A 16,013-nucleotide genomic window follows, 5' to 3' on the forward strand; every position below is an offset into this window, starting at 1 on the left:
ATGTGATTATCCCCCCTCACAGTCTTTTTCTCTCAGCAACTTTCAACATGATAGATGTGCCAATGAGCATTTAGTCAAAACCTCCAGAGGAGTTTTGAGTCCACCTATTAGTTATGTTGTCAACCCTCTTATTTATTATGCACAAAAGATGTTGGCAAATGTTCAGAGTGTGCTCATTTGTACAGTAGATTAAGAGCATACTGTATTAGGGATCATTATTTTAGGTCAGCTTGTTGTGCCACAGGCAGACAGGTGCATACATATAGTCAGTAAAGTGCTGAAGAAAATGAACAAAATCCTCTCTTCAGCTTCCCTTCAAAAGAAAAAAAAAAGAAACTACCTGACCATAAGTGCTCTAAGGCCTGTAATTTATTTGATGTGGATGTCAGCAATACTTTAATATCTGAAAAGAAAAGACGTTTGAGGGTGGAGCCGGGGACATAATTATAGAAGTGTGAGAGAGCCATATAGACCAGAAAGGTCCTGAGGCTTGAGCTAACCACTGTAACTCAGGAACAGCCATCCTTTGCACTTCATGTCACTTAAGAAAAGAGGGCAGCTCTGCATTTTGGCCACTCTTTACTGTGGAGAGGCAGGGGGGAATAAAAAACAATAAAAAAACGAATTAACATCTGCACAGGGATTAGGACACTCTTTTAACACATGCAACCCATAACAGTCCCAACATGTAATAATACAAAGCTGGAAGCCGAGGTAGTAATTTTAATATTTAAGAGCCACAGCTGTTTGATAGGCTGGAAAGAGGCTGGTTAGGAGACACGTGAGAGTACAGAGCTTGGAAGATCAACATGTTTTGCAAGATGGTCACACAAGGAATCAAGCTCCTAAAGTGTAAAAAACCCCCCACTAAAATCTGATCTTTGAGGACAGTCAAAGAAAGCATTCAACACTGCATCACAATTCTCAAAGGGAATGTTTCTTAAGGTGCAAGTAGAATAACAAAATTTCATAGGACAATAAAAAAGGTCTATTAAGCCTTTTTCAAGAAAAAGTAATTGAAAAAGTAATTAAGTAATTGTGAATTTGTCTCAAACATTTCTTTGATCAATTCTGAGTTTATTTCTCACAAGTTCTTTTTTTCTTTGCAATTCTGAGAAAAAGTTGGAAATGCAATGTATAATTCAGGATTGCAAGATATCTTGCAATTCTGTGTTTTTATCTTTATTTCTTTTTTGTTTGTTTGTTTACATCTTGAAATTCTACCTTTTTACTCAGAATTGCAAGAAAAATTGTCATAATTGTGAGATAAAACGTCACAATGACCTTTTTCGCAATTATGTAGTGATCAATAGTGTAGCGCTGTATGAAGCACAGCTCACACAGAAGTCACTTTCAAACCCAGACCCTTTCTGTTGATCATCTCGGTGAATCTCCAGGACACATTGAATTATTATTATTATTATTATTTTTATAATAATTTTAAAATACTTTTAGATTTATATTATTATTCAAATTAATTATATGAATCTTAAATGCAACCTTTTACATTTCTTTGCATATATAGGCCTATATAAATACTTCTTCAGAGATCATTCGCTGTCAGTGGCCATACAAGGACACTGAACTCACTGCATGATTACTAAGTAGTTGACCAGAAAATTGTCATGTTCAAATTGTGTCCAGATGCCCTTGCATTATGGTGAACCAGATGAAACAGCTCTACTTTGAGAATGTGCTGGGATGTTCTCGAGTGAAACGAATAACAGGGGTTGTTTCCTCATGCACTGACACTCTCTTCAATGTGGGGAATTTGATCTGCTCTGTTAAAAAACATTTACTAAGTTTCCACAATCTGTCACAGATTTATCTGACAGTCTGTGATAGTGGAAGGACATCTCTCAGTTTGACTAAAATCACGGGTAAAGACATTCTCGATTAGCTTTTTAAAGTTTTCTGTGGGCCTGTGGAGGACACACTATAATCGTATCCACCCGTGTGGTTTTGTAAATGTAATTAGAGCAGCCACTGCTTGAGGCCGGCGATCTTGATTCTGGAGGTCCAAAGCTCATCTGCTCAGCTAACCGCAGTCCTAGTTGCTACAGACAGCAAAACAGCAAACAAATGAAGTAGTAATTATGACTGGCATGACCTTTAATTTAAAGATTAATGAAAATCTACTAAAAGAGGAATTTTGAAACCAACGTTAAAGCCTCTACATGTACATATATGGCTGGCAAAAAAATACAAACATGCTCTGGGCTGCCAGTTTGACTGAAAAACAATGCTCAGACAGTCTTTGCATCAGGAGCAGAATTAGATATTGTATAGCCCACCCTATCAGCCCTTTCCAATAGCTGTGCTGAGCCAAATATTCCCCTGATAGCTTACTCACATGTGTTTTGTGGACAGGGAACAACTGTCCTTTGGTCCTCATGCATGTACTGCCTGGTTCAGAAATGACTATTTTGTAATCTCTTTCTGTTTTGGCCAAGAAACTTTCTTCTTTAGAGATATTTGGTGATAAAATGCAAGTTTGCTTTTGTCTTTCAGCTGCATACTTTGATTAGGAGGGACAATTTTTTTTTTTTCAAATGAAGAGCCCCTCCTGTTCTCTCCAATTCACTCAACAAATACTTTATTGTGATGAAAGGAGGGAATAATCAAAGAGTAAGTGGCGGAGGTGGTAAAGATTGACGAGGGGAAGGCTGATAAGGTTTCTCAAACAGATCCACCAGATTCATGGGAATTTATAGCTGCCTGTAAAGAAGATACAGTTTGTTTTGAAAGGAGATGCTTTACACATATTCATATATTAGTCTCTGACTCTATGACACCATATGATATCTGAAGCTTATAATTTAACATTTGTGTTGGCAATAAACCGGCAGATTATAGTTACAGTATCTAATGTATGTGGTGTTGTGAAGGGTAAAGGGGGGCTGGGCTGCTTACCAAACATTTGCAGGTTTGAGACCCATAAGCTCAATGAACCATCACTGCTGTGTAACCCCAGGTTGTTCCAGAAGGAATGTCCCTGTAATAAGTGTACAGTAAGTCATTTCGGATAAACGGGTGTCTGCTAAAATGGCTACTTACTTGTATCCAAGGCATTCATTAAAAGGAGGGATGGGAAATAAGACATAACCGACAGCAGGGTGAACCTTTGAACTCTGGCTACAAAAAGGACCTTTAGTTCAAGACAAACAGATAATTTGACTTTGTTGATTGATTGATGACATCTAACATCTCATTATTTTTCTAAGGGCTATCCATAACTGTTTTATAGCAAGACTTTTACTATAAGTGAACAATTCGCAAAGTTTATATATTTGAACGATACATAATAGAGAATTTTACAGCCTGACTGAATGAATGTGCCAATTATATTGTATTGGTCTTTTAACTCTCTATATTCTCTAGGTTGTATTTCAGTTTAGTATGTGTCCAGTTGTGTTTTGTACAAGCCGTGGGTGAAATGGGTGACTTGTCAAACTTTCCAAAAGGACAAATCATGCAGTTTAGCAGGAGTGTGTAACCTTACCAGCCCAGTTGTTTGGAGTTTTAAGAACAACAGTCTTTACAATTATAATTTTGAGAAAACAAGGAAAGCCAAGTACCAAGACACTTTGAATGTTAGCTTGACAGTCTAATTTAAATGTGAAAAAAAAGTTGCTTGAAGTTTGATAATTTCATAGGCCTTAAATACAGACACACAGTGAAATTGCTTTACAAACCAGGCGAATAACCACTTCCATTCCATTCCATTACCTGTTGAATTCCTTCCAATTGCAATTCATTAATTCCTCTTTATTCAAATTCAGCTTCCTCTGGAGTGTGGTCAATTTGCAATGGTATTGTTGCCAATATGATGCATATAGCACACTTGTTTTTTTGACTAATATGTAGACTTAATTGTTTGAAAACACCTTCTTAATTCCCACATTGGGTCGAAATGAAGAAACAATTTCTCTTACTTCAATGATTGTGTGGTTATCATGTCCACTTTACGCACTGCTTCAGCGAGGCACCTAAAAATATCGTTCTCCAGAGCCGGATCAAAGCCGGGGTCAGCTTCTCCGTGAATCCCGCCCTACCGTTAAACCTAAATAAACTTAAAGGAGGGGCTTCTCGAGGATAGAGAAGCGAAGGGTCCCGTGCTGAACAGTGTGTGTGTGTGTGTCAGGTTTCATTCTGAGAGAGACTCGAGCGCGCGGCAGCCAGTAACACAAACCCGTCAGATGGCACGACTGAAGCACACGGACTCCCACTAGAGCAGAGGATTTCTCAACACTTATGGGACTCCATGCACTTGAATGAGCAGCATGCCTCTGTTGAGGACGTTTTGAAGACTGATATTTTCACGTGAAGAGCGGTTTAATTGTCTGAAAAGAGAACTTTAATCCGTTTATTTGAGCACCCCGTTCAGCGTGATAAAGTGCTGGATAAACATCAAATTGCCTACATAAGTCTCACAGACATGGAGGACATGAAAATGCGAATATCACCTGAGTTCAGTCAGGAGAGGACCTGCGTTCAGCATCCTTGCCAAAAGCGCCTTCTGACGAACTGGAAGGACATGTGTGGAATCTGCGTGTGTTTGATCTCGTTTGGAGTTTGTGTGTTGCTCTACCTGAGGACGTCAGATCTGCAGTCCAGGGTGCTCAGTTTGGAAAAGGACAGAGATCCTCGTATCTCCGGTTGGATCTCTGTGGAACAGGTGGAGCCCGTCCTGTGGAGTCGACTGGATCAGATATTAGAGGAGGTGAGCGGTGACTTTCTCCAGACATTTGTCTGTGTTTGTAATAACATCTAGTCATACTTATACAATCAGTTTGCTTGAGTCACGAGTGCGAGGACAAAGTGAAAGAGAAGATGTGCACGTTGCCCCATCTTGTTGAAGTGTTGTCTTCATCGAGAAGTTAGAAGTGCGTTGTTCAGTTCAGTTCAGTGAGCAGAGAGAGTTTAATGTAGATACGTGACTACGTTCAGGTGTGTTAAAATATGAATTCGAAGGAGCTAAGCTCTCAATCTCCTCGTCCGTATATTGGTTTGTTTATGTACCCTCATTTGTTTACGCACCTTCAGTGCGCACAGTTTGAGCTCTACAGACTTTCAAACGCTCATGCTCATGGATCAACATTTGATTGCTGTACCCACATTTTAGGGCTTGTGATTATTTTCTGTGTATTAATTCTTATATGGTATTATTTTATTCCTGGTTTTGCTTTGTTGTCTGTTTGTATTGTCTTTTGCTCTTTTTTCTCTCTCGCTTATCTCAGTAACTTTTTTTTTTAATTCATTAAAAACTAAATTTAATTTGATAAAACGCAAAAAATAAAGAAAGAACTAATAACTACATTTTTTTTGTTTGTTTAACTGGCAGAGAAAATAACTTCTATACTGAAAAAAAAAAAAGATTTCGTTGGTTCAACTTAACATCTACAATAACTGGTTTGGTTGAAATTAATTATTGAATAATACATTATTTAAGTTTACAAATAAAAACGGAATTCAACCAACCTGAACAAAACAAACAAGTTTTACTGAATAATAACTGTCAGTAGATTTAACCTTATTTCTCCAACTAGGTAAAATTGCTTAAGTTTGATATAATTATTATTTTTTGTATTATATGATGAAAGCCCTTCTCCACCTTGATGTAAAAAAAAAAAAAAAAAAGGATTCATTACCCTTAGTTGATTGAATTGAAGACATTTTTACACACAACTTGATTTAGTTAATTCAAAACAAATCATTTTAGCTGGGTTAACAGTACTATTACACACAAAGTATAAATAACCACTAAAGAAAAATAAAGACTGACAGCAGTATTGACATTAGCATTAAACTCATTGAGTGCCCACAGACTATGCACAAGCGCTACACTTCAGCCCAACGGTAACCACAAAATTCAGTAACAGCAACTGCTCTAAATGTCCAACATAACTGAACATTAAAGATGAACATAAACTACAAACATCTTTCCCTTTACTGAAAACACATAAAATAACACTTAAACCCTAAATTTACTCTCCTAATGCAGTCCCTTACAAAGCAGGCTGGGAACTACAAGTCGACTGCCCAAGACTGCGTTTCTCAAAAGCATTGTGAGCTAAGTTGGAGATCATTGATGGCAAAAGCTCAACAATCAATTTACCTCACAATAGTTTTCCCCCCAGCATGCTTTGCAAGGGACTGCAGAGAGTAAATTTAGGGATTATGTGTTATTTATGTGTTTTTCAGTAAAGAGCAAAATGTTAGTAGTTTGTTAACGTTATGTTTACCGTCACATTAAATGTTGGACATTTAGGGGAGTTTCTGTTATTGAATGTTGTGGTTACCATTGCGCTGTCAGTTGGATTTGCACTTTGTTGTTACATAAAGTGTTTAATAATAGCTCCAATTCACAATTTTCCATTGAAGCAAAATTCACCAATAACATAGAGCAGATGTGCGTGTTGTGAATGTATTTATTCTGAGCTTTATTGGAAGTTGTATATGTTGCGTCAACGTAAGGCGCTTACCTGATTTAAACCTGATTTAAGTAGGTTACAACGAAACTAGAATATATAGATAGATTCAGATAGAAATACATCCTTAAAGCAACAACTGCACGTTCACTTTTCACAGTGTATACTGACTCTAAATAAAGTGTTAGTTAATATTTTAACCAATAATCACCACGAGTGATAAATTATTAAATCCTGATTATTGAATTAAGTTTGCTAGGTACTGTAACTCTTCAAGTGTCAGATCAGACTCTTTTACATGGTTAAAATGTTTCACATCCTACTTAGCATTGCTCTAGAATGGGTGTCTATAAATAACAGAGTCATATTGCCAAAATATCCTGCTGCCATTTTGACACATCCATTGGGGGTGGGTGCCTTAATAAAAGTACACATAATTGATGTGATCCGGTAGGTGACCCACTATCATCCACACTTGAGTGAATTTTAGTCTGTTCAGTGATGAATATATCTGCTACTGAAAGATATGACGGTTGTTGTTCAGCAAAGCTATTATTTGCAGCATGCAAGACCTGCTGAACACATTGTGTCACCATATGACCACCTGTTTTACATCAACAATCAAGCAGTTAGGGCTCTCGTCAACTTTAGCGCTGACCAAGCACAGCATCTGTGTAGAATAGGATTGAGCTTGAAGCGGTGAGGTGGAGAAAAACACTATATATTATATAGTACATTTACTGTGGCAGTGGTCCCTTCACACTGGCCTCTGGTGGTTCATTACCTAGCTAAATGTTTTAATATGACAATGCAATCTGAAGCAGAAGAGGCTGAGTGTGATTACAGTATATCTGCATAATGTTGAGTCATTTACAGGTGGATCTTGCAGGAATCTGTCAAGAACATATCCAGGTCATACAAGTATTAATTTGATCTGCTTATTAGAAAATACGCACTTTCAGGCATTGTAACATGACAATTAGGCATATTTCTTTACCCATACTTTAAGTAATGCAAAAAAAAAAAAAAAAAAAAAACAGATAAAGAATTACATTATTATTATAATGATGCATTGCAATAACGAGAGTTTTGGTGGTAAATGCTTAACTGTAATAAAAGAATGCTAAAATAGTCTTCAGTTATGTTTAATAGTGATGGATTTTTGAAAAGCATTTGAAATGTGTTTATCTCAGGGGGATTCTGTTATCAAGCGCAGATGTTTCTCATAGACATATTGACAACTAATTCTTCAGCGTCACCATAAAATTGCATGTGTATGTCTCCATTAAAATGAGAAACATATACATTGGAAGTACAGTACCTGTTGAAGGTTAGAATGGTGCTGATATCACAACTTATAACAGAACGTGCCTTTAGGGGAGAAATCAAGATCTGTTAAGAGGGAAAATAACTAGAGAGAGAGAGAGAGAGAGAATGGAAGAAATGGAAAGAGTGATAAAGCTAGGCCTGTAGGCTCAAAGTCTGGGGTCTTAGTAGTAATCGGACATTGGAATTGTAAAACGTTTTGTCATCCTTTCAAAATAGATTGTTAAAACCAGATCAAATACTGGGCATCGAGTTACTATTAATGCTGGGAGGCAGAGAATGTATCCTCCGTGCAAGCACTGGGACGTCAGCTGTCTCATGCCATTACCACAACCTTACCATTTACATCACGTCATCTTTACTTCCATACATTGATAAAAATAAAGGGTCCAAGAAAGTGTTTTCACAGCGCTGACATAGAAGAACCATTTTTAGTTCCCCAAAGAACCTTTTCAGCAAACAGTTCTTAAAAGAACCATTTTTTTTTCTTAGTGTGAAGTTGTGTGTGGATGTTAAAAGTTCTAAATGGAACCATAGATGCCAATAAATAAGCTTTGTGTAAACTTTGTTTAATCATTTTTCACAAGTTTTAAATAGGTTTTTATGAGAAAAACCAGTGTTGGGCAAGTTACTTTTAAAAAGTAATTAGTTACAGTTACTAGTTACTTCTTCCAAAAAGTAACTAAATTAGTAACTCAGTTACAAATTTTTAAAGTAACTAGTTACTTAAGAAAGTAACTATTGCGTTACTTTCAAGTAAAATTAAATTTTAAATGCTCAAACGTGACCCCACCTCTACCCCTCTTTAAAGGAACTTAAAATACATGTGCATGTTCAATTATTTATGATAAATCTGAATATTATAATGAAATGGACACTTAATACAATACATTATTAACAGAAACATGAAACATTGTACACACATCTAAAAAAAAAAGTTGCTGTGGGACAAAGTGAGACTAGCCTCCAATCAAATGGCATGTATGTAGATATTATGTTTATATAGTGGATCAATGCAAATAACACGATAGATTTTTGGGAACTTTTGATATTTCCTTTTATTGTTTCTTTAATTTCTTGAAGGAAAAAGTAATGTATATACTTCCATTTAGAGAAGGCTACTTTTGGATTATTTGGGCTCGTCGCCATACCTGTCTCTCGTTGACTGACTGGCTTGTGTTGTTCGTTGTGTGTCCTGTCCTGTCCGATGATGGGTCGTTCGCGAATGAGCGTTAGTGATGATGGATCGACTCGTTCGCGAATGAGCTTTTGATGAGTCGTTCGCGATTCGCGAATAAGCCAGAGCCGGCTTTTTTAGTTGAACTTCGGGAGCTGGCTCGCATATCTGAAGAGCCAACTCTATTTTTTCAAATTTAGCCTATAGAAATTAAATAATTATGTAATAAAAATTGAAATATTATAGTCAAAGTCATTTAAAGAGCCGTTTGTGAGCCAAAGAGCCGGCTCTTTTCAGTGAGCTGGGTCAAAAGAGCCGAATTCCCATCACTACTATGCGTGCTTTCGAAAACCCGCCCAACTCTACCTCTGATTGGCTTACAATGAAATTTTACTCTACCTCAGCCAATCGTCAGCATTTATGCGCTTGTCTCGTGCTCTGCCCACTAACCAAGGAAGAACAGTAAAAAAAAGTATTTGCCTCTCGCTCAGAGATCTAGTTGGTCTGATGAAAAAAAAAAAACAGCTTCATCATCAGTTATAGTAACGCGCCGCATTTTTTGGCAGTAACGGTAACGGCGTTATTAAGATGAGAAGAGTAATCAATTAGATTACTCGTTACTGGAAAAAGTAATGCCGTTAGTAACGCCGTTATTTATAACGCCGTTATTCCCATCACTGAGAAAAACAGGACAAGATGTAGATTTGACTGGATTGTGAAAAAAGTGGGTGTTGCAGTCCAAAATAAAGCCAGATGGTTGAAAAACATTCTTCTTCACATCAGCCGAAAATGAGAGTCGTTTCACAAAGTTATTACTTTTTGATGAAAGATTACTATATATATATATATATATTAGGGCCGGGACTCGATTGAAAAAATTAATCTAATTAATTAGAGGCTTTGTAATTAATTAATCGAAATTAATCGCATTTTAATCGCAGATAAATATTTGACCTGAGAACAGTGAGAAGTAATTTTTTTTTCACATGGATTTATAGTATACCATTGAATAATGACTGAATACATAAGCTTAAGCAACAAAATATTGTTTATTTTTGTTCAACCAAGTCTAGCAGACCAGTGCAATTTTTGCCATGAAGTGTGACAATAGCATATTTAGAAACAATTTAGAAATAATACATTTCAGAAATTCAGGAAGCTTATAGGTGCTGGAACCTTCTGTAAAGTGTTTTTTTAAGTAAAACTCAATACTGTCAATTACATTCAGAACATTGGAAACACTGACTATTAGAAAACATCTCTCTGTTGCTTCAGAGGCCATAACATACTAAGTCCAACTCTCAATAACCTTGGCCAAAACAATAACGAGTTCAACATAAACTGTTGCACCAACAAAATACTACATAGTTCAACATAAAGTGTAAAGTCCACGCTAGCTGCTATATGTTTTGCGTTGAGGTGATCCTTGAGGCTCAATGCGCTGCAGTGATATGCGAATGCTATTTGGTGCTCCAGTATAATCGGTCCGCCGAAACTCATCCAGTGAGAAACGTTCCGCGGTGCAAAAATAAGTTATTAAAAATGCGGGATTTTTTTTCTGTAATGAATTAATCTTAGTTAACGCGTTATTTTTTGTGTAATTAATTAATCTCAATTAACCATTAAAGTCCCTGCCCTAATATATATATATATATATATATATATATATATATATATATATATATATATATATATATATATATATATATATATATATATATATAATTTTTTTTTTTTTTTTTTTTTTTTTTTTCTGTTTGGAATATAGTGCATAGATGAATCATGCACAATGAGACCAGAGATGCATATTAAGAGAGTAAATATGATCATTGTTGATTTCATGCTGACCCTAAGAACACCTTTATTCAAGCATAAAGGAACACACCCTACCAGAATTAAATGCTTCAGGTACTTAATGTGCTTCAAAATGAATGTTAAGTCTTTTCGTTTCTTTAGTTCTTGTTCAAGGTGCTTCCCCTTTTTTTACAGGCTATTGTTTGCTCATTGTGACACTGCATTATTGTTTATGAGAGCTTTTTGGATGCACCTTGGTTTGATGTAAAAAAAAAAAAAAAAAAAAAAGATAAATGCTTCTATTTAAAAGAAACATTTTATTTGGACATAACTTGGGAATGCAGCACTGGAAAATCATAAGTTAAAGTTCTGGCAAACCTTGTTGCGTGTGCATTATCCCTGGACATTGCTCCTTTGGAAAAGCAGTTTACATACAACACAGGCTCCCTCCAAATTGTAATGCATTTTCCATGGCTTCTGTGCTCACAGAACAACCGTCTGTTGTTTAACCCTGCTGTCACATTTACAGTATATTTTCATTTTAGCATTCTTTATGTTTTCCCTTTCTTCTTAAACTGCATTAGCTCTTTCTGTTTAACAATATCTGTAGTTCAGTAGTGTGGAAAAACTGCTACAATAGCTTGTAGTGTCTAAGAGCTGTCTGAGTAAAGACTTCTCAAGCTGGATAGCAGGTTTGCCACTATGAATCAAATAAAGCCCTGGAACAATTGTTGGTTAATATATATATATATATATATATATATATATATATATATATATATATATATATATATATATATATATATATATATATATATATAAACGGGGGCAAGAAAAATGTCCAATAGCAGCCCCAGAATTATTTACCTTCAGTGTTTTAATATTAGAGGAGATATAACCTATAGTATAACCTACAGCATAACCTATAGTACCACAATGCAGATGCTTGACAAACTTTACAATTCAGTCATAAATGTAGCCAGTCAGTGATTATTCTACCAGTGAAATGGCACTGGATACAGTGGGCATGTCTATTTTAGCTGTGGTTTTGTAAGTTTGGGCTCAAAATGCAGTAGTAGCTCAGGGTAATGTCACTTTTGTGGAAATGTCATATTTTAAAGGAGCACCAACTGTTTTTTAAATCCTGTTCATTTAGAGTTGAGTGTTCACTTTGAAAATTCAGTTTCAATGTAACCAATTCGATTTGTTTCAAAAAGTGATCTAGTATGTGCACATACATGGTTAAACTAATCCATCACTTGTTAGCGCCCTCACTGCACACAGACATGACGCTGCTAAAAGAGCGAATGACTTCAAAGCTATGCAGAAACAATAGAAGTTGTGTCCCTGGTGAAGGTCGGAGTGCCTTCTTAGGCTTCTTAGATCAATATAAAAATAACTTTTCAGTGAATTTTCTTTTGAATCTATTTCAAATGTCATGTAATATATTTATGTATTTAATATATGTTTAAAATATTTTCAATATATATTATGCTATTTAATAATAATATTTTATGTTATTGGTTTGTATACTTCAATATTTTGTGTTTGCATGACTAACAAATAAAGACTAACAAACCACCAATTACACTAGCCTTTTTATTATACGTTACATACAATGTGGTTGATTTCTGCACAGCTGACTTCAAATGTCCTGTCTGTTTAATTTCAGAAATTAGCAGCGCATCTTCCGAAGATCCGGGCGGCTCGGGATGCACCTCATAACTGCATCTGTCCACCAGGTATGCCTATACATTCATCCAGAGCTCACCCCTCCTTGACCTCTACACACCTGTGATACTGTGCTCCTCCTGTTACGTCTCATATGCAGTTGAATGTATGTTTCGGTTAAGCCTTTTGAGCGTTCCTTTTTTAAAGTAATCTTTTGTCTGCAGGTACGTGAAGAGATACTATTGTTGCCAGGATAGAGATGTGATCACCGTTGACTAGATTTAATTTCCCATGTAATGTAAATGAGTGAAAAGAGTCTCCTTTCCCCAACCCATTCTCTGGTGTACTCGGATTGGCATTGTTGTGGTGATGTGTGCAGTCATATTTTCGGGTGCTGTTGGCAGTTATTGCTTTCAGGTTGTGTGTGAGCGGGTCGTGATGCAAGCCGGAGAGTTGCGATGGCGTCATAACTAATTAACTTATTAAAATGATTCAATTCTAGTAGTTCGTCACACCTTTTCTACTAAAAGCAAATCATCCTTACAGCTACATTTTAACTTGCTTCCCTAACATAACCTCCAATTGTCAGTCATTAGACAACCTCTTGTGTTATAGCCTGTGCGTGTGTGTGTGTGTGTGTGTGTGTGTGTGTGTGTGTGTGTGTGTGTGAATTTACACATCTCTGAGAACCAGGCCAGATGGTACTGACATCTCCTTGTTAATTAGGCTAGTCAGTACTAGTCATTGTTGTGTTAACTGAGTGGGAAGTGACTTCAGACAGCGTAGTGAAACCAGTTTAAGATGGACATGACTTGGATAAGCACTTTTGAACCAGGTGTGGGGACCGTTTAACAGCAGGCATTCTAGATAATGGCCATGTTGGTTGTTTATTGCTGTGCCATGGGAAAGTGTCTGATCTTGCCAAACAGTCTGCACTTTTACTTCGTTTCAACCATTTAATGTAAACCAGGCAAAGTATCAGTATAAAATGGTCCTTTTCAGCTGAATTGACTGTAGAGACAATACAATGACAGTACAGTTTGTATACAGTGTAAAAAAAAAATTATAATGCATGTGTATAAATGCTACTGTATGTGTATGTAAGAAAGTGTCTGCATATATGTTGCTCACCATGACCCCAGCTGATGCTTGTCAGTCATTCGAGCACGCAGTGTTCAAATGGCTCCCATTCCATTGTTTATTTTCAGTGCTCAGCGGTGGGTAATAGTCTGTTACTCCATCAAACGCACAGACTAGCATTGATGTAATGTTTCAGCTACAGTTGAGGTGAAATAACTTTTCTGTCCACAAAGGTATAATTTTATGGACCTCTCAACAAAATAGTCCTTAAGCATGTTATTAGTGCTTCCATGTGTTTGTCATGTGCCCTTCAGTATTATTATTCTTAGACTGGCACATTTAAGCGAAGATGATTGTTTGTAAGAGTACCTGGTGATTTCATAAATAATTTTTATACAAAATTTTCTTTCAATCCTGTGTTTAGGCCGAGCCCGTTTCTCTTGCAGTGCTACTATGCTCTCAAAACAGCTGGCATATGGGCTTGAGGAATGTTTCAACACATCCAAATGAGTTTATTTTTTCTGATTTTGCGAATCCCAAAGGGCCTCAAAGGTTAAGTTCACTCAACTTGTGTTTAAAATCCCATTTGGCTCATTCTCATTCACTCAGAAATCCTCCAAGTATTGTTTTTATTAACAAAGTCAGCATCGGTTCATACACACAGCTGTAAATCCAGCCCTGCACATTTCAGCACTAAAGTGGTAACAGTGCCACACATGCTTACTGTGGAGATTCACATTCAATCTCAAATAACTGGGGTGTGCATCTGCACCTGTCTTTTTCTTTTGTGAACCATCCTTTGATCCTTTGATTGAGTCTTAACACCTCTTTCAGTAACCGTAAGTAAACAAAACGTAAAAATTTCATTCCAACTGTTTTTGACTCATTGAATATGAAAAGTTGTAAATATTAAAATATGAAACCAAAAGAAGAAACGACTTTGTTAAAATAGTATTACACTTTAATGTACAAATCAAGTGTTTAATAAATAATTGTATTTTATTGTATAAATATAAACAATATTGATTATTGAAATATAAACAAAACAAGATTTCTTTGAATCTGTGACAGAGTGGTCATTGTTTGGATGTGACAGCAATATCACAAATTCTCCACATATGTGGCTTGTGTGAGAGGGTTGCAAGGAAAACACCAATCCTCAATAAAAGCCACATGCAGTCAGACTGAGATTTGCCAAAATGAAGAGGCAGATGAAGCTGAAATTGAATTATTTGGCCTCAACACCAGATGTGTCTTGTGGAAATCCAATACAGCTCACCATCCAAAAAACAGCATTCCTCCAGTAGAGCATGGAGGTGGTAATATCCTGTTATGGGGGTGTTTCTCTGCAGCAGGGATTGGAGCACTTATTAGGATAGAAGGAATGATGGATGGGGCAGAATACAAAATGCGATTATTTTTAAGAGGTGTACTTCTATGTAAAGCTTCTATACCCACTGTATGTTTTCATTAATAATTTTATACCTTGCTATTTTAACTATCATGGCAATCATAATAGACAGATGTAAACATAGCAGGTCGCGTGACATGAACAAAAGCATGCAAGGTAAAAGCAAATATGGTCCAAATAGTATTAATATGGGTTTACTTACAGCGAGGATAAACATGATTTATGCAACCCCAGCGTGATTTGTGTGGTGATTTATTAGCTGCCAAGAGCATGAAACCATTGAGAATACATTTAGAAACCAAACACTCAAACAAGCCAGCTGAAATGACCACAACACTTTAATAAATATTTCAGTAAATTTATGTCTTTGATTTTGTTTACTTCTGTACGATAAACAGTTTTTGGGTTGTTGAGTCACCGCTTGGTAAAACCAGTTAAGCACCACTAGTTTACAAGTGTTTTGGGACATTTTTCAGTGTGTGTGCTATTTAGCAGTGACCCTCTGAACTGATGTGTATGTATAAACATCATTATTAAAAGAAAATGTCATCTGTGGCTTATCATAGATGGCTGGATGTCTGACAGTTCTGTTAACAGCAACTGAGGCATTGTCACTATTTAGTCATCAGAGAAAACAAGAACGAAGACTGTATACATAACAACAATGATTTATAGCCCTAAAAAATGTTTTTGGAACGAGGTGTTTATCTGCCCAGCCTCTTTACTGGTATCGAAAGGTCACGGTGACGTGAAAATCAAATGCACACTGTTCAAGGTGTGAATGAACTGTGTAGACAATTGTGGCATACTGATGGATATGATGCTCTTTATTCTAGCAGAGATTTGTAAAAATTATCCCAGAGGCACTTACTGCCAACAGCTTTGTCAGTGTAAAGGAAAAACTCCCATGACAGTTAGATTGAATCCGGGCCCAAGCGCCCAGAGGACCCTTGAATCCACACATTGTTTCCCGAGAAGCTGAATGGCACTTTCTTGGACGTAGTAGTAGGAAACAGAGAGAAAGAAAGAGACGGTCGCCCTCTTGGTTTCTTTGTACCGCACACCCTCCATTGCTCTTATTCCCGAAAACCAAAGACCCAATAGCCTGAAGTATTTAGCATCT

At 36.5% G+C, this 16,013-nt stretch overlaps 1 protein-coding gene across 1 annotated transcript in view; it reads left to right on the forward strand.

Moving 5' to 3' along the window:
- The first annotated feature begins 4,134 nt into the window (after nt 1-4,134).
- LOC128026614 (collagen alpha-1(XXV) chain-like) overlaps nt 4,135-16,013 on the forward strand; it is a 42,196-nt gene continuing 30,317 nt past the window's right edge. Inside the window, exons 1-2 of the mRNA XM_052613854.1 lie at nt 4,135-4,723; nt 12,401-12,470. Coding sequence (XP_052469814.1) covers nt 4,439-4,723; nt 12,401-12,470 — 355 coding nt within the window. The 5' untranslated portion in view covers nt 4,135-4,438. The remainder of the gene's footprint in view (nt 4,724-12,400; nt 12,471-16,013) is intronic.

The sequence above is a fragment of the Carassius gibelio genome, chromosome A13 (genome assembly GCF_023724105.1).
Source record: "Carassius gibelio isolate Cgi1373 ecotype wild population from Czech Republic chromosome A13, carGib1.2-hapl.c, whole genome shotgun sequence".
NCBI classification, from domain to species: domain Eukaryota; kingdom Metazoa; phylum Chordata; class Actinopteri; order Cypriniformes; family Cyprinidae; genus Carassius; species Carassius gibelio.